Genomic DNA, 20,193 nt, shown 5'->3' on the forward strand with positions numbered 1-20,193 from the left:
CAAATTTAAAATAGACCATTCATTGACAGGGCGCACGCCTTATCGCCAAGCGCCTTTTAGTGCAGGAATAGACGAAATGGAAGAAGCCAAATCATGAACTCATGGATCAGTCCAAGAACTAACAAGACATTAGAATGGATTGAATACTTGCCAATGTCTTCTATTCGCCACTTGAGCATGAGGTCTACGGCGTACATTGCGCTGGAAGACGGGTATGTTCCCCTGCCATACGGAGTGGGTTGAGATGAGGAGCTTGGAAGACGCTCTTGAATGCTTCAAACAATTGGGCCTGACAGGGTAAAAGAAGCGTGATTGATAAAAATAATACTTAGGACTGCATTCAAAATGATCAAATGCTGTTCTTTTTTTTCGTGTTCCAGGAGTTCTTGCTTCAAGCATTTAGGGATTAACCTGCTCTGTCTACATCTAAGATTGAATCTGAGGTTGTTCTTTCAGTCAGCTAGGGAAACATTGGCATCATATGATGATGTAACCTCTCTTTTTACATCAGTCCCAAGTTCCTTAAAACTACGTATTTTCAATTTCGGGAAACGTTTTACAAACAAATTCATAGTTGTGCTATGGGCTCACCAGTTTCCCCCATTGTGGCTAATCTGTACATGGTAGAGATGGAGATACAGGCCCTCACATCCTTCCCGGGGACAAAACCTAGGCACTGGTTTAGATATGTGGACGACACTTTCGTCATAATTAAAAAAGAAGAAATTCACTCCTTCACAGATCACCTCAACTCGGTCGACATCTATACTAAATTTATTCGCGAGGACATGATAGGGAACAAACAGCCTTTTTGGATTGTAGAGTAGTTATAAAAGAGGACAGAGCACCAAAATCAAGTCTTTCGGACATTGGGGCAACTAAACAAATTCTCAAAAAAAAGACTTTATCAACATCACAGGGATAATACTAGTGGGCCTTAATCTGTAGTACATATGCACCGAAAACAGATATGGCCGATATGGAGTCCAAGATGGTGCCCGAGTAGGCAGCCGTCAGCAAGTGCTCTGATGAGCCTTGCTTTTTTTTGTTGTTTTCGTCTTGTTTTTGTGTTTTCTTTTGTCACTTTGTGTTGTTGTGCGTCGTGTGGAACGGATACGGATTGTTTTTCAGCATTTTTGGCCACGACATTCATCAAGGACGAGACTGTGCTGAGCGGTTGCGCTTTGTCGGCAGCATGAATATGCCAGTACTGTTTTTGAATGGGAGGAATGTCGGTGCCATTCGACTGTCATCGCTGGACACCAAAGGGGCCATTGTGGTTTTTGGCGCCTGTAATGGGCAGCATCTTCACAGCCCCGCTTTGTTCAGTGGAAGGTCGGTGATGTTGGACAGTCTGCGGCTGGATGGATAAATGGCTTCAGGAGCCCGTGATAGGAAGGAGCGTAAGCGCAGGGCGCCGATGCGTATATGGAACTGTCGCGGGATGGAATTGAAGCAGATTTATGTGGGATAGGAGATGTGAGACAATCTCTTTTCATCAATGGATGCTACAGCTGCGTGTTTGTAGTCGACGTGCACATTCCACCATGATGTCCCTGATCCACTGGTGAAGAGACGCTTTGATCCTCTCCTCTTTCATCTGGAACTGTTTTATGTAACAAAGAGGGTACGGAAAGTGCTTAAGAATGAATGTCTCTCTGTGTCTTTGTGTTGTCATGTTATTTGTTATTTAGTTTTTTTTGTTCTTTTGACTTCAAGACGTCGCCGCGAGAGTGGCTGCCTTTCCAGTAGCTCCTGTGTTTTGCTTTTCTACTTTCATTTCTTTCATAACTTTGCTGCTGTGAAATGTAAATTTCTCCACTGCGAGACTAATAAAGGCAAATCCAATCCAATCCAATCCAATGGGCAAACTTCGGCCGGCCCGCGGGCCACATACATAGGTCTTTTAATCCGGCCCGCCGAACTTGTCCAAATTATACTAAAAACAGTGTCTGAAAGTCATGTCAAAATGTTAGCGGACAACAGGGCAGACAACCCTGAGAAGTTGCCTGCCCGGCCATAAAGCTGCCTGCCCTATTTTTCACAAATTTAAACACAATAAAACAAGTAATCCCAAGAAAAACATTGTCGCAAAGTATCAACTTTATTTATTAAATTAAGGCTATACCTACCACAAATGGTACCTTTCTTTATTAACGGTAAACATCCGTGGTTGTAACTTTTGCTCCAGTTGTCATTTGTCATTATCGTGCCCAATGCAAGGTTTGCATTGCGTTGTCTGCTAGAGGCCACTAAGCGCCTTTCTATACTCTCAAGTGTCAAAGTCATTTTTTGCCGCGGGCCACATTGTAGTTATGGTTTCCTCTCGAGGGCCGTTATGAATTTGGGGAACCCATTAGAATGTTTAAATCCCTTCAAATATTACATATAGAGCACACAGCAAATTAATGAATAACTCGTTTTCAAATCTGAAGTCAAGAATAATGACTTTTATTGTGGTTAACATCCAAAAATGTGAAATTTTGCTTAGATTTTAGCAATCATCATGGAATTTAACAAGTTTGATTTGCTTTCGCGGGCCGAAAAAAATGATGTGCCGGGCCGGATTTGGCCCACGGGCCTTGACTTTGACACCTGTGCTTTACAGTCATTTACTTTTACAGTAAATTTAATGTAAATTTACGTTTTGTAGCGTCACAAATTTTGTTAGATTCTTTTGAATCTTTCTTCTGGGCTGAGGTTCTGTCCATCTATTTTGGGAAATGATATGCAAATGCACGACCTTATAACGCTTGAGAAAGTCCGGAAGAAAGAAGCAGGCTTCTGATTGGCTGCTGTGCTGAGTATGCAAATTGTTGATCTCTTCAGCGCTTTCGCGATGCATTTGGTAGAATAAAGAGTCGAGATGGTCCTCTTGTTTAGATCATACAAGTAGGATATTTATTTGCCGGAGCACATAGAGCAGCCGCTGCGCTCATCGTCGTACGAGAAGTCATTCATATATACGTCTGTGTAAGGTCTCAGTCGTACAGGGATGGTCCATCGATGAGAAGGTTTCTTCAGCCGTCATCTGTACTTTTTGAAGGTGTCGGACGCTTCATCTCCTATCCAAGAGGCCTCGTCAGCGAACTAAAGTCTGACTGGTAGTATCGGCCCTATTTATATATCCCACTATTTATGTATCCCTAATGTCCAGACATGGCGGCGCCGGACACAGCTATGACAGCTAACGACTGGTCTATTTGCCCCACTCCTACCGGTATCACCTCATCAGCATGTTGCCTAAACTGTGTTGCTTAAGCAGGCTATTGTATGAACGGTCCAAATTGAACCTCACCCCACCAGACCAGTTTAATGAAGGATTTAGTTGTTTTATGAGAATCGCTTCTTTTACCCCCCTTTCAAACCATCTATGTTCTTTCGCTAAGATTTTAACCTCATTGTCGTCAAATGAGTGGTTGCTAGCTTTTATGTGCAAATGTACTGCCGATTGAGTATTACCCCTGCGATGTTGATAAAGTCTTATTTTTCATACACTGGCTTCGATCGTTGTCAAATCACATGATGTCGCGTAGTGGCTGGGTTGCCAGATCAGCTCAGTATTACAGCATTACACAAAATGAGGATACAATCTAAGTCTCTTAACACAAATTTCAACTACAGGTAGCCTATATCTGTGTGCTTAGCAACAATACACGTGTACTTTTTGCACGTGAAGGCGAGGGATCCGTGGTGAGTTGGTAGAGCTCGCGGTCAGGACAATCCATCCATGATTTTGCAGTTTAACACAAGTAGATATTATTAAGCTTGAGTATTTCGTTATGTAATATGTTTTGAATGTTGAAAGTGATTCCATTTTCATTCCATTTCCTCCTCCCAGTATCTGTGAAATAGTATGTAAATGCCATATCTTGCATATTAATGAATCAACATCAATGAATCAGCCCGTTTCCACAGGCTGATATATTCCTTTCATGGAGCTTGGACTCCCTCTGCTGGCGGCTTTTGGATATAACACACAGTTTTCAAAAAAAAAACAGTACAGCAAAATACATTGACGTGATGGAAAGATGTTACAATGCGTCTTTTTTACGGTCAGGAGGTAGTCGACGTGCACATTCCACCATGATGTCCCTGATCCACTGGTAAACAGACGCTTTGATCCTCTCCTCTTTCATCTGGAACTGCTTTATGTAACCAAGAGGGTACAGAAAGTGCTGAAGAATGAATGTCTCTCTGTGTGTTTGTGTTGTCATGTTATTTGTATTTAGTTTTTCTTGTTCTTTTGACTTCAAGACGGCGCCGCAAGAGGCTGCCTTTCCAGCAGCTCCTATGTTTTGCTTTTCTACTTTCATTTCTTTCATAACTTTGCTGCTGTGAAATGTAAATTTCTCCACTGCGAGACTAATAAAGGCAAATCCAATCCAATCCAAGCAACACGAAAAAAATACTGGATGGTTGCACTTAACTTTCTGACTGTTTACTGAAGCTTGCTGTCACTAATTCTATTATTCTGCAGCCGAGGAGTCGCAAAAAGAAACTCTGGAATCACTAGCGCCCCCTGTCATGAGGCAGGAGAACTGTGTGCCTCACCTATGCCCATAGTTTTCATAAAAATAAAATAAACACTGATGTACACTTTTTATAATGTACAGTAACTGTACATTATATACACCAGCTAAAGTGTTGAAATTTAGTTCATATACTAAAAGTTTTTGAACACTTTAATCGCGATATGCAGTGACAGCAATGCGGTCTAACTGCAGAGCAAGCCAGCACAGTTAGCATAGTTATTGCGCAATCCATGGTGAGGCTTATCCGGCTGCTGCCTCACCGCTCGTCTCTACTGTACTTAGTATTTGAACGGTAAATGTGAAAATTCAGTGATTTTGAAAAAGAAAAATCCAAAAATGGTGAAGTTAAATGGAAAAGAACTTTAAAGTACAAATCACTAAATAAATATAACTTTAATTTATTTTTTCATTTGATATTTCCCTGATGACAGGTGAGGCACCTGCCTCCCCCGACAGCACGTTACTGCTGTTTAGCTGGGTTGAGAGCTTTTTTCATCTGGTGTACAGATGGCTTGTGCGGGTTGTTTGTGGAGCCTGATTGATGGGATATTTTAGCCTTGCAGTCTACACTCTGCCTTTGAACTATCAAAGTTGAAACTCTCTCACTGTCGTGTGCCTGTGTCTTTAATGTTTAAACCACCACCCCCTCACTGCGGCGTTCTTGACCAATCACGTGGCTTTAACCAAAGACTGGGGCGGGGAATAGAGGACAAAAACAGTCGCCTGCCATTTTGTTGTTAGAACGGGCTCGTTTGCGAACGACACATCACTCATTGAGGCAGCGCAGTGTATGAAAAAAGTTCGTATGCCAAGGTAAAGTTTGTATGCCAAGGTAAAATTTTCATAAAGTTCGTAAAGCATGGGGTTCGTAAAACGAGGTATCACTGTATATTTAAAATATAAACTGACAGATGGCTAAATTTAATTTAATCTAAAATTAAGTTAAAGATTTATTAATTATTAATTAGATTAAATTAAATTTCAATTAATCTAAAATTAAGCTCCTCGTTTCTCAAAATGAGCATTTTGAGCTCGCCTTTGTCACATCTTGTCTTTGGAGTCAGCGTGTCTTGTCACTATGTCGATACACACAACAAAGCGATGTAAAAAGTGATGTCTTTCTCTCACACACACACACACACACACACACACATGCGAACGACTTGAAATGTGAGTTTGCGTGTGTGTGCAAAGAAGCATTTGCGGGTGATTGTGAACATCGCACAGTGGTGTTGTTGTGCGTCGTGAATGGACGCTCGGTCGGTCGGTGCGCATGTCCTGCAGCTGGATTTACACCCACTGAATGCATCACTGATTGCATTCATGAACATCTGGTGGAAAAATCCCCGCCGCTTCATTTCATGAAATAATTTCTCTATCTATCTATCTATCTATCTATCTATCTATCTATCTATCTATCTATCTATCTATCTATCTATCTATCTATCTATCTATCTATCTATCTATCTATCTGCCTGCCTGCCTACCTAGCCAGCTATCCCTCCCTCCATCCCTCCCTCCATCCATTCCTCCCTCCATCCTTCCATCCATCCCTCCATTTCTCCATCTCTCGCCCTCTCTCCCTCTCTCTATCTCTATCTCTATCTCTATCTCTATCTCTATCTCTATCTCTATCTCTATCTCTATCTCCCTCTATCTCTCTCTATCTCTCTCTTTGTCTCTATCCATCCATCCCTCCCTCCATCCTTCCATCCATCCCTCCATTTCTCCATCTCTCTCCCTCTCTTTATCTCTATCTCTATCTCTTTCTATCTCCCTCTATCTCTATCTCCCTCTATCTCTATATCCCTCTATCTCTATCTCTATCTATCTCTCTCTATCTCTCTCTTTGTCTCTATCCATCCTTCACTCCATCCATCTATCCATCCACCCCACCCACCCCCCACCCTTCCATCCATCCAACCACACAAAACCCACCCATCCATCCACACGCACAAAAGCCACCCACACAAAACCTACCCACCCATCTATCGATCTCCCCACACAAAACACACCCACCCATCCATCCACCCACCCTTCCATCCATTCACCTACACAAAAACCCACCCATCCATCAATCCACCTACACAAAAACCCACCCATCCACCCACACAAAACTTACCCACCCATCTATCGATCCACTCACACAAACCCCACACATTCATCCATCCACTCACACAAAACCCACCATCCACCCATCCATCCATCCATCCATCTAAACAAGCTCATCTTCCTTCACAATAGCCCCTGGCTGGTTGGGGACCGCAGGACGGGAGAAAGACCCAGTGACATCAGCGAGTCCGCCCCCCAGCCGCGGGGCCACTCCCGCTCCATTGCCATGTACACCCACGTCGGAACGGTGCCTCGCAGAGGCAGGCAGCTGAGCGGGATGGACACAGAGGAGGAGGGAGACGGCCAGGCAAAGGGGACCACCGCGGCGCCGGATGACGACCAAGTCCGGGAGTCCCCCTTGCACGGAGCTCTGTCCAGCCTCAGCCTCAACGCTCTGGAGCAGCCCCGTTTGGCTTCGGCTGCACCGGACATGGACCAAGACCCTGCGACTTCGTACGTCAAGTCCGAAAGGGACTCAAGTCCAACGGACTTTCATCGCAGTGCTCCCGCTCCGCAGGACGTCTACGTGCACATGGATGCGCTTGGCAGGCAAGAAACCACCAAGGAGTCATCCGAAGTGGAACAATTGGACAGGTGAGTCCTTCCTTCTATCACTTTTCCTGAGTGACTTTTAATACTGTACTACACCGGTGTCAAAGACATGGCCAGGGGGCCAAATCTGGGCTGCCACATCATTTTATTCGGGCCGCAAAAGCAAATCAACCTTGTGAAATTTCATGATGCTTACTAAATCATATCATACATTTCATTTTAAGCCCATTTCAAAACTCTCAAGGTCACTTTACAGTCACAGGATCAGTTTTTCTGCGGGTGAGCAGGGGCAGCCACACACAGCAGCGTTCACTCAACTTGGAAGTAACTCAAATAGATAGAAAGCTGGCTAATAGATAGCTAATAGCTAGCTAGGTAGCAAGCTAGATAGCCAGATAGCGAGCTAAATAGCAAATAGATAGATAGCTAAGTAGTTAGTCCCTGTACATAAAAGATAATAATAATAATAATAATAATAATAATAATAATAATGATAATAATAATAATAATAATAATAATAATAATAATAATAATAATAATAATAATACATTTAATTTTTAAGCACCTTTAAAAACTCTCAAGGTCACTTTACAGTCACAGGATCAGTTTTTCTGCGGGTGAGCAGGGGCAGCCACACACAGCAGCGTTCACTCAACTTGGAAGTAACTCAAATAGATAGAAAGCTGGCTAATAGATAGCTAATAGCTAGCTAGGTAGCAAGCTAGATAGCCAGATAGCGAGCTAAATAGCAAATAGATAGATAGCTAAGTAGTTAGTCCCTGTACATAAAAGATAATAATAATAATAATAATAATAATAATAATAATAATAATAATAATAATGATGATAATAATAATAATAATAATAATAATAATAATAATAATAATAATAATAATAATAATAATAATAATAATAATACATTTAATTTTTAAGCACCTTTAAAAACTCTCAAGGTCACTTTACAGTCACAGGATCAGTTTTTCTGCGGGTGAGCAGCGGCAGCCACACAGGCCAGCGTTCACTCAACCTGAAAGTAACTCAAATAGATAGAAAGCTGGCTGATAGCTAATAGCTAGCTATAACTAATAGATAGCCAGCTAACTAGCCAGATAGCAAATAGAGCTAACCAGACAGCAAGCTAGATAGCAAATAGATAGGTAGCTAACGAGATAGCAGGTTGGTGAGGTAAATGGTGAATAGATAGATAGCTAGGTACCTAGTCCCCGTATGTAAACAACAACAATAATAATAATAATAAGAAGAATCATCATCATCATCATAATAATACATTTAGTTTCTAAGCACCTTTCAAAACTCTCAAGGTCACTTTACAGTCACAGGATCAGTTTTTCTGCGGGTGAGCAGCGGCAGCCACACAGGCCAGCGTTCACTCAACCTGAAAGTAACTCAAATAGATAGAAAGCTGGCTGATAGCTAATAGCTAGCTATAACTAATAGATGGCCTGCTAACTAGCTAGATAGCAAATAGAGCCAACCAGACAGCATGCTAGATAGCAAATAGATAGATAGCTAGGTAGCTAGCTAGATAGCCAGATAGTGAGGTAAATGGCAAATACATAGATAGCTAGGTAGCTAGTCCCCGTACGTAAACAATAATAATAATAATAATAATAATAATAATAATAATAATAATAATAATAATAATAATAATAATAATAATAATAATAATAATACATGTAATTTCTGAGCACCTTTCAAAACTCTCAAGGTCACTTTACAGTCACAGGATCAGTTGTTCCGCGGGTGAGCAGCGGCAGCCACACGCGCCAGCGTTCACTCAACCCGGAAGTAACTCAAATTGATAGAAAGCTAGCTAGCTAATAGATAACTAAAAGAGTGCCAGCTAGACAGTTAGCTAACTACCTAGATAGCCATATAGCTAATAGATAGCAGTTACATAGCTAACCAGATAGCTAATAGATAGCAAAGAGATAGCAAATGGATAGCAAATAGATAGCTAGCTAGATTTGCAAATAGATAGCAAATGGATAGCAAATAAATAACCAGCTAGGTAGCTAGCTAGCTTCCTCCCAACATTCATAACATTGATGCTCTTCCCACCTATTTAAAATTGCATTTTCTGAGTAGCTCCCTCTCTCAATATTCTGCAGGTCCTGGAATTCAAGTAACAATGACAAAAACCTTACATTTTTGGGGGGGAAGTTAAAAACATGAAAATAAATAAAGGAATGAATCTGTGACTGGATGAAACTTGTTTCTCACGGACTCCACATCCGTCGTGGCTGCCGTGGGAGCACAGCTGTGCGGGTGAACGTCTGTCACAAGAGTCAGGAAGTGGAGTCAAATGGATGCGACTTGGGGGAACTTCCTCTCTTACAAGTCGTTAAATCGGCAACGGAATTTGACTTGTTTTTTTACATACAGGCGATGACGTCCTAACATTTTTTATTTGTTTTCAGTCCACCAGATGGCGCTGGCGAATATGTGAAGGTGAGATTCATCTCGTTTTTCTGACTGGTCGCAATGACACACACAAATCTATACCTTTCCATACACACAAAGTCGGAGCGCAAACTTATTACCATAGACACATACAGTGTATGCACACACAAAGACTTGCACACAAATACACAAACATAAACACAAACACAAACACAACACACACACACACACGCACACACACACGCGCACACACACACACACACACACACACACACACACACAGATCTCAAACATATTGCCATAGACATACAGTATATGCACACAGTATATGCATCAGTGTGAACTGTGGGTCTGCATCTGGCTGGGGAGAAGTTGAATATCAGGTTCCATTCTAGTTACAGCCAGTCTCAAGCACTGATGCAAATGTTCATCTGTCAATCTTGATCTCATTTGAGATTTCAGCAGTTTCATGCGAGAAAAGCTTTTGTCGCAGATATACGTGCTGCCAAAAACTGTGGACATTTTCATTGTGTGTTTTTTGATGTCTGGATATGTGGCATGGGAGGGCGGCATAGAAGTCAATGAGACTGTTGGGCTTGAATGCGTCTTTCAGAACATCACAGTTCTGTAACTCAGGTCCAACTTCTTTGTGGTTTGGTACACTTGGTCAAAAATATACTCTCCCGTGGTAGTCCCTGTGAGACTTTGGAGGGCTGGTAGCTCCTCGCATATCTCAAAGTTTACGCTAACTCCACGAATAAAAATGAGCAGTTGGGCTGTGTCTTGCACGTCCGTGCTCTCATCCAGTGCTAATGAAAAAAAGTCAAATTCTTGCATCTTCTGGCGCAGCTGGGCATATACATTTGTGGCGTCACCGGTGCGCACCGCAGCTTTAAGCTTTAATGTCTTTCAATACCTTGATCTCCTTGATGTGCGTCTCACCCTGACGCATATCATAGGCTTGAAAATGGTATAAAAGCAGCTGTCGTGGGACAGGGAGAATCAGACTTATCTCGGACTCAGACCCAGACAGACACACCGCTCGCAGAGACCTGCTCAGCATCGCACGGAGTTTCACAGCACGGCTTGCTCGACTCCACGCCACGATCAAGCTCTGCGCGTCACCTGCCTGGGAGATCTGACAACGAACCTACTTACAAATAAAGAGAAACATCAAACTCTTTATTGGCGAGCCAGCCAGGAGGATTTTTTTCTCTTCTCCTCCTCAGCCCAATCAACTCTCCGAATGGAAAGAGACCAGATTTCTGCCGTCTCCCTCAAACTTCCTCCCCCCCTGGCACAACGACATGGAGCTCTGGTTCCAAGTGGTTGACTCTCAATTCGTCAACCGTGGCATCACCCAGGAGACCACCAAATTCCACTATGCGATCGCTGCCCTCACTCCGGAGTTGGCTGGCCGTGTGCGGCGAGTCATCTTCGATCCTCCGGCTGAAAATCCTCCTGAAAATGACAAACTAAAACGAATGGTAGCAACTGTCCCGCCATACTGTTGAACGCAGAATATCAGACATTAGCACGGCTATTGAATCACAGCTGCACTCTGACCTTCAAGCGTGTAAGTATTTTTGTGGCGCATTGGATGAAAGTTGTGACATACAAGACAAGCATCCGTTGGCAATATTTGCACGGTCTGTGAAAAAGGATTGTGTGATCAAAGAAGAACTCCTTGATATTGTGCCATTAAAAGAACACCCGTGGCATAGATGTGAAAGACACAATTATGGCTTAACAGATGAAGCTGAGTTAGAGATGATCGATCTTTGTGAGGAAGACCAACTGAAACCTGCTTTAAGGTAAGGGACCATTGGGTTCTGGAAATGTGTGCTAATGGAAAAATACCACGATGTCAAACCGGCTGCGCTTAAAATACTGTCAATGTTTGGGTCAACATGTCTACAAGTCTGTGTTTTCTACCCTGAAATATGTGAAATCAAAGCATCGATCCGTTCTGACTGACACTCATGTAAAAATTGCTTCGAGTGGCAACAACAGAATGCGAGCCAGATTTAATGAGGATTGTTCAGACAAGGAATGCCAGAAGTCCCACTAAGCCACATGTGTCAAAGTCAAGGCCCGCGGGCCAAATCCGGCCCGCCACATCATTTTTTTCGGCCCGCGAAAGCAAATCAAACTTGTTAAATTCCATGATGATTGCTAAAATCTGAGCCAAAATTTCATATTTTTGGATGTCAACCACAATAAAAGTCATTATTCTTGACTTCAGATTTGAAAACGAGTTATTCATTAATTTGCTGTGTGCTCTATATGTAATATGTGAAGGGATTTAAACATCCTAATGGGTTCCCCAAATTCATAACGACCCTCGAGAGGAAACCATAACTACAATGTGGCCCGCGGCAAAAAAATGACTTTGACACCCCTGCACTAAGCAATGTGCACGCTATTGTAAATTATTATATTTTTGTTTGTGGACTTGGTTGAACTGATTTTGCGTGTGTAAGACAGTGTCCTTTGTTGGAAATGTTCCTGTGGTTTTAGTACTCTAGTATGAGTCATACTGACTCATACTTTAGTATGAGTCAATTTCTGATATATTTGTTGATTTTGTATTTAAAATGTGATATTTATAATAAATCTGGCTGGGCAGAGCTCTGCATGTGTGAGGGATGGGGCGATGGGGTGTTCTCGTGTGCCTATGTTTGTGATGTGGCTCGATGGATGGATGGATGGATGGATGGATGGATGGATGGATTTACCTTTATTAGTTTTGCAGTGGAGAAATTTACATTTCACAGCAGCAAAGTGGTGAAATGAATGAAAGTAGAAAAACAAAATACATGGTTTGCAGTAACATAGTAAAAAATGTGGCTCTTCGTCTCTGACTGGTTGGCCACCCCTGCCATAGACACATACAGTATATGCACACACAAAAACTTGCACACACACATCCAGAAACACAAACACACACACACAGAGCTCAAACACATTGCCATAGACCAGGGGTCGGGAACCTATGGCTCGCAAACCATATATGGCTCTTTTGATGATTGCATATGGCTCGCCGATAAAACTAAATACAGTGAGACCTCAACTTACAAACACCTTAACTTACAAACTTTTCGTCTTACAAACGTCAAATTTATGAAAATTAAACCTTATAATAAGCACTATTTTCATAATACACACCCACCACGGCTGGCGGAGTGATCTTCGGCGGAAGCACACGACTGAACAGCACCAGAGGTTAAGTTACCAACAGTCCTTATGTTAGGTGACTCTCCTTCCATAAGCCACCAACGACCATCAAAAAGGTAAATAAAAAATTATTTTACAGCACAGTTTATTCCTTTAATTACAGTCCTCATGTAATGTGCCTCTCTTTCCAAACAGCAATTCCCTTTGACCTTCGACCTCCAACGCCATTCCATCAAGCCATAAATGACCATCACAAATGTAAATAAAGTGACTTTATGATACAATTCAGTGTATTTCTTTCATTACAATACAATAGCACATTTATTATACATATAATAAGGTATGTTGTGTGTAGATTTAAGGCTTATTTAGTTGAAAAGTATATTTTATGGAACCCGGGAACGGATTATTCCTATTTTAATGGTTTCCTATGGGAAATTTTTTTTAGATACACACTTTTCGCCTCTGTCTGGGAACCAATTAAGTTCGTAAGTTGAGGTCTCACTGTACATATTGTCGTTTTTTTCGCCGTTCATTTCCCGTTGGGCTGCAGTTGGTGGAAAGCGCAATTTTGATTGGATAACACTGACCTAGAATGGCCAAAAGCGCCATTTTGATTGGATGATAGTGGCCGTCATGTTGAAACAGGTAAACGCCCCTTTAAATGAGCCCAACTTGTGCACTTCAGCCTGAATGCACCGGAGCATTAGAGGAGAGAAAATGTTCTGATTCTAATTTGCAATGAAACAATACCATCGATGAAACAGTCGAATATCAGTGACATTTTAAGAAGCCCCATGTTAACGTTAGCATCAACATACTTCTGCGAGAAGTAGATTGCAGATAGCAAGTGTGGAAGCTTATGAGCCGTGTGGAGGCTAGCTAGCAGTAACTTCGCCTCTGGACCGGCAAATTGAATTTCATTCCGATCGTTTGCCTGGATTTTTACCAATCACGTTAAACCATTCATGTTAACGGTGAGTACTATCACAAAGTTATTTTAAATACAGTAAAGTCTCGTTATATCGATATCGGATATATCGATAGTCCCGGTTAAACCATTCATGTTAACGGTGAGTACTATCACAAAGTTATTTTAAATACAGTAAAGTCTCGTTATATCGATATCGGATATATCGATAGTCCCGGTTATATTGATACTATTTCTATGCACGCACGGAGAAAATTACATGCAAACAGGGTCGGATATATCGATAGTCCCGGTTATATCGATATTTTTTCGGACTCCCTTGAATATCGATATAACGAGACTTTACTGTAATACATTCTGATATTTTGTTGAAAAGTGGCCGCGCGTGCCCGCGTGTGTGTGTGCGCGCGCAGGCGAGCGTTTGTATGTGCGCGTGCGTGTGGCTCTCACTGTAAAACATTTCTAAATATTTTACTTTTATGGCTCTCTTAGTCAAAAAGGTTCCCGACCCCTGCCATAGACGCATACAGTATATGCACACACAAAGACGTGCACACACACATCCAGATACACACACACACACACACACACACACAGACACACACACACACACAGACAGAGCTCAAACACAATGCCATAAACACATAACAGTATATGCAAAGACTTGCACACACACATCCAGATACACAAACACACGCGCGCACAACAACCCCCCCACACCCACCACAAACACAACCCTTGTGTGTCAGACACAAAAGCCTCCCTGAGTGATGCCTCCGTTCCTCCATCACGTTGCCGAGGCGACTAGTCCAAGACTCCAACGTGGCCGCGGTTGCGTTGGTACTCTACCTAAAATCCCCTCCCCGTCCCCTTCTCCCCTTTAATGTGGATGCCAACGGCGAGAGCAGAAGCTTCTCGCGGTTACGTCTTAGTCACTCGCGGTGATGTTCTTCAAGTTTTCAGAGGAGAAGTTCAGTCTGGAGAAGCAGTTTCAGGAAGAACTGAAGCTGAGCGCCAACACCCTGAGGAGTCACGCCTGGTACCATGGACCCATCACCCGACAGGTACCATGCGGTTCCTCTTTCCTCGCATTTTGCCCTGCCAGAAGTTGTTTCCTGACCATAGATAACAACCGCATTTCAAGAACTAAACCCAGGATGGTCTCTTCAGGTGGCCGAGAGCCTGGTATTGAACCAGGGGGACTTCCTTGTCCGAGATTCTGAGTCCAACCCGGGCAATTTTGTCCTGACCTCCCGCTGGGACCAGGAAACCAGTCATTTTCCCATCTGGACCACAGTGGTGCACGGCTGTGTCCACTACAGCCTGGACCGGGAGGTGTTTGAATCGCTGCCCACCCTGTTTTGTTTCTGCGCCGGGAGTAAGACACCGCTGACCCACTGGAGCGCCGCCAGGATCCATCAGCCGGTGAACAGGACGCTGCCGCTAAGCTACCTTCAGACGGCCATTGCTTCTCCGCCGCAGCGTCAGCTGACCTCGACCGAGGCGGAGGAAGTAGGCTCCAAAAGGTCTGAAATTTGGCCGTTTCTCAGGATCTCAAGAAGTTTTTCTTGTGGCGTCAACTGAAAAAGTGGCCAGCTAAAACAGCTGCGCACTTGACTTTAATGCAAAAAGTGTGTTGATTGAGGGCAATTGTCAACCAGTTAACTAACTAGCTATCGATGAAAAGGACTACTCCCTGCAAGGAGTAATCCTCTGCTCCCCCCAATCCTGCAGGGAGTAGTCCTCTGCTCCCCCCAACCCTGCAGGGAGTAGTCCTCTGCTCCCCCCAACCTGAGAGCAGGGACCTATCATAGCAGAGTCCGGCACCGCCATGCCTGGACAGTAGGAATATATATACACGGCCTAAACTACCAGTCAAGACTTTAGTTTGCTGACGAAGTTTCTTGGATAAGATGCCAAACATCTGACACCTTCAAAGAAGTACAGATGACGGCTGAAGTAACCTTTTCATCGATGGACCACTCCTGTACGACTGAGAGCTTACACAGACCCAACTAGCTTTATATCTATCTATCCCATAAAACAGCTTCCCACCTGACTTTAAAGCATATAGTGTGGGGATTGAGGGCAATTGTCAACCAGTTCGCTAGCTCACTAGTTAAAGCTAAATATCAATCTATCCCAAACCAGTTCGCTATCTCGCTCACTAGCTATCTCACTCGCTAGCTAGCTAAATCGCTTGCTAGTTATATACTGTATCCATCTATCACACAAAACAGCTGCCCACTTCACTTTAAAGCAAAAAGTGTGAGGATTGAGGGCAATGTTTTGTTACTTCCGGGTTGAGGGAACGCTGGCGCGAGTGGCTGCCGCTGCTTACCCGCAGAAATAATATCCTATAACTGTAAGAGTTTTGAAAGGCGCTTATAAATTATTATTATTATTATTATTATTATTATTATTATTATTATTATTATTATTATTATTATTACACAGGACAGCGGCCATTTTGGTTCTAAGCAGTCATTTTAGACTTGGTCATTTCGCAGAAATGTGTACAGTGATACCTTGGCTTACGAACTTAATTGGTTCCCAGAAAGTGTGTGTAAGGTGAAAAGTTTGTCTGCCAAGAATTTATTTCCCATACGAAAACCATTAAAATGAGAATAATCCGAGTGAGTGGTTCAGTATGGTTGATTCAGTTGTACGGTCATTTGACACTTTGGTAAGGTTGTGTTTGATTTAGCTCAGTGCGATTTCTCATGAATCAGAGTTTATTCATCTACCCATCCAGGTGCCCATGAAACATACTTTTTCTACTAAATAAGCCTTAAAAGAACACAAAATATACCTTATTTATCTATAATAAATGTGCTATTGGATTGTAATTATCACTGTATATGGAAACTGGCATTGAAGAACAAGGATCGCTAACATGTTTCCTCTTTGAACGCAGCCCCTCGTCTTTGCACCGACGGGACCACCGACAACCGGCGTTCTCCCCCTCCACCAACGACATCGGTGAGTTTGACAATCGTCTCATAATCCAATCCTTTCTTCATCAAACTTGCATTTCTAAAATGGAACCCCTCAAAAAATGTTTATCCTACCGCATGCTGATATTAGAAAATGTATTGTAAAATAATTTAAATATGTTTCATACAACGGGGAGGGGACGGAAATGAGGGTCATCGGAGGAAGCAGCAATGGAACTAAATCAAATAAGAAACCAAAAGAAATGGAAAAAAGTCTTTCAGGAAAAACTGAGTTTTACAGACACAGTGATACCTCAGCTTACGAACACAATTGGTCCCAGAAAGTGTGTGTAATGTGAAAGGTTCATCTGCCAAACATTTATTTCCCATAAGAAACCATTAAAATGAGAATAATCTGTTCCCAGGTCCCTATAAAACATATTTTTACTCATTTACTAAATAAGCCTTAAAACCACACACAATATACCTTATTTGATGTATAATAAATGTGTTATTGTGTTGTAATGAAATAAATAAATTGTACGGTATAATAACGTCGTTACTGTTTGGTTCGGGGCCGCCACAAAAATGGAGAAAATCTGACTTCAACGGACAGTTAGGACGGCGGAAAAAATTATTACATTACAGTCGTACAGGAGTGGTCCATCGATGAGAAGGTTTCTTCAGCCGTCATCTGTACAATTTTGAAGGTTTCGGACGTTTCGCCTCCTATCCAAGAGGCTTCGTCAGCGAAGTACGACCAGTCAGACTTTAGTTCGCTGACGATATTCCACACGATAACAAACCACATCTGCACTCAAAAGGTGGGGGTGTGGAAAACAAGTCCGCCAGCCACTGTGGCACTGTGTGGTTTGGTCCGACCACCGAAAAATAGTTCGGATGCAAAGATGATATTCTTGCGAATTTAATGTTCGTAAGGTGAAAGGTTCGGTAGCTAAAGCGTTCATAAGCCAAGGTATCACTGTATCAGAAAACCGGGTGGGGGCATCATTCTTTTTTCAACTTGATTTGGTAAAACAAACACCGGCACAGGATTCTCAGCATCATGACGCAGAGGGTGACGCCAGTTAAGGGGATGGCGAACAGGAAGGCCGCGACGTCCAGGCAGTAGTACTGGATGGTGTACATCTTGTAAGAGTCAGTCTTCAGGTGTGGAGCCCCGTTGTGCCTCATGACGAACTCGATCCAGAACACGGCGCGGCTAAGGGCGGGGATAGGCTGGTCGCGGTGCAGCGCCGAGAGGCGCCGCATCTGGTCACCGTAGGACGGCTGGTAGAGGACCGCCTGGAGTGCCTCCAGGAAGTTCTCCCGGTTCACCGTAGCAATGTCCAGCACCTTGGCTACCCCCCTGGCTTCCATCCGGAAGAAGTTGTCATGCTGATCAAACATGAGCGGGAGGCCCACCAGGGGGACACCGTGGTAGATGGCCTCCTGGATACCGTTGGTGCCGCCGTGCGCCACGAAAAGCCGGGTTTTGGGGTGGCCCAGGAGGTCATTCTGCGGAAGCCAGTCCAGGATGAGCGTGTTGTTTCCTAAGGTGGATGGACGTTTGCCGCGGTGCCTCCAGATCACCTTCTGGGGCAGCTGGGCAAAGGCGGCGGCAATTCCTTCTGTGATATCTTCCGGGAGGTCCGCCACGAGGGTTCCGAGAGTCATCACAATTAATCCGTGCTCTCTTGAGCTCTGCGCAAAGTCCTCCAGCTCAGCGGGGAGCGGACGTGCCGGTTTGCACTGGAACCCGGACATGTAGACCACGTTGGGCATGGTGGGCCTCGGGAACTCAAAAGTGAAGTCGTTCCTCATCAGCCAGATGTCGGCCGACTGGAAGAGCTCCATGTAGTGTACGCTCGGGCCAAAGTACCGGTGGACGAACGGCTTATAGGTGGCGTCCGACACATACCATATCTGCCACCGCGTGAACAAGTAGTACATGACGTTTTTGAGACGATCTGCAAACGTCATTTTGTCTGTCAGTTTGACACCCGGGATGGGGATGTACGACAAAGGCGAGGGTGCAATGGCAGGGTGCGCCTCACCCTGGATGGTCCAGCGGACGTTCAGAACCAGGGGGAGACCCAGACGGCGAGCCAGTAGGACGCCGCCGCCCATCGCTGGGTCTGTGAGAACCACTTTGTAGTTGGCCTCCTGCAGCTTCTGCATCATCTCCTGGTCTTCGAACACATTGCTCATCATGTCCACGACTTGCTGGTTGAGGTTGTAGAACTGATTGACCAGTTCGTACTCCAGGGCCAGCCGTTTCCACAGGGAAGCGCCATCCCGTCGCAAGAGGAGCATCCGCGTGACGAAGGAGCCGAAACTGTGCTCATCAAACCCACCCGAGAAGTGCAAAGTGATGGTCTTGTACAGGTGCGACTCAGGTTTGATGTACCAGCTGTCGGAAGGTCGAAGCACGGTGATTTCATGGCCACGGGCGTGGAGCTCTTCGATCAGGACCTTCATGTTGATCCAGTGACTGCCATCGATGGGGAAGACCAGTATATTCCCGCCCGTTGTGCCGCCGCCAAAAGCAGAGAGGATCACCGCCAGTGTCAGAAGCGTCGGCCGGGACATTTCTTCACTGTGACTCTGTTGGGAAGATGTCGGGATTAGATTAATGTGGTACCTCAGTTTACGAACGCTTTAGCTCACAAACTTTTCACTTTACGAACATTCAATTCGTAAGAGCATAATCTTGGCATACAAACTAGTTTTTGGCGGACGAACCACACACCACGGTGCGCCACAGTGGCTGCCGGACTACTTTTCTTTGAGTGCAAATGTGTTTTTTTTAGCGAGTAGAGTACTTTTGCGATTATGGGACCGAAAAAAACCCACATGCTAGTGTTAAGCCTAAGAAGACATTAAAGAAAGTGTCGGTTGAGCAGGAGATAATCAAAAAACACAAATGAGGTGTGCGTTTGTGTGACTTAGCGTCCAAGTACTAGTATGCTAAGTCGACCAGCTCCGTGTGGCTAAGGGTGTTTCTTTGTTGTCTAAGCAACGATCTCAGACAATAGAAGAGGTTGAAAAACTGTTGATTTGGATAAAGGAAAAGCAGCTAGCAGGGGCCAGTCCGAGTGAAGGTATGATCGCCGAGAAAGCACGGCAACCTCACTCAGATATCATCAAGAGGCAACTACATCAAAGACCATCACAAAGGTAAATAAAACGACTGTATTATACAGTAGTTTATTTCTTTCATTATAATCCAATATCATATTTATTATACATAAAATAAGGTATATTTTGAAAAGTTCTAAGGCCTATTTAGTAGAAAATTATGTTTTATGGGGACCTGGGAACGGATTATTCTCATTTTAGTGCTTTCTTATGGGAAATAAATATTTGGCAGAGAAACTTTTCACCTTACACACTTTCTGGGAACCAATTAAGTTCGTGAGCTGAGGTATCACTGTATACAGCAATTTGGTGCTTCTTCAGAGACCGAACTATCCAACATCGAGGGTGGACTCAAAGTACCATGCAATTTTCTCTGCTTCACGAG

The 20,193-nt window shown here is 43.6% G+C and overlaps 2 protein-coding genes and 1 pseudogene across 2 annotated transcripts in view; 1 reads left to right on the plus strand and 2 right to left on the minus strand.

The window, feature by feature from the left end:
* The window catches only part of LOC148899699 (uncharacterized), a 47,345-nt gene that overhangs the window by 19,110 nt on the left and 8,042 nt on the right, over positions 1–20,193 (minus strand). The window contains exon 2 of the mRNA XM_088995155.1: positions 152–289. Coding sequence (XP_088851281.1) covers positions 152–197 — 46 coding nt within the window. The 5' untranslated portion in view covers positions 198–289. The remainder of the gene's footprint in view (positions 1–151; positions 290–20,193) is intronic.
* The window catches only part of sh2d3cb (SH2 domain containing 3Cb), a 29,526-nt gene continuing 16,074 nt past the window's right edge, over positions 6,742–20,193 (plus strand). The window contains exons 1-5 of the mRNA XM_088995146.1: positions 6,742–7,241; positions 9,641–9,671; positions 14,688–14,795; positions 14,902–15,257; positions 16,649–16,713. Of these exons, the coding sequence (XP_088851272.1) occupies positions 6,874–7,241; positions 9,641–9,671; positions 14,688–14,795; positions 14,902–15,257; positions 16,649–16,713 (928 nt within the window). The 5' untranslated portion in view covers positions 6,742–6,873. The remainder of the gene's footprint in view (positions 7,242–9,640; positions 9,672–14,687; positions 14,796–14,901; positions 15,258–16,648; positions 16,714–20,193) is intronic.
* LOC148899701 (UDP-glucuronosyltransferase 2A2 pseudogene) lies at positions 16,827–19,292 on the minus strand (annotated as a pseudogene).

This window comes from Hippocampus bargibanti, linkage group LG04 (assembly GCF_051943395.1).
Source record: "Hippocampus bargibanti isolate YZ-2025 linkage group LG04, ASM5194339v1, whole genome shotgun sequence".
Lineage (NCBI taxonomy): Eukaryota > Metazoa > Chordata > Actinopteri > Syngnathiformes > Syngnathidae > Hippocampus > Hippocampus bargibanti.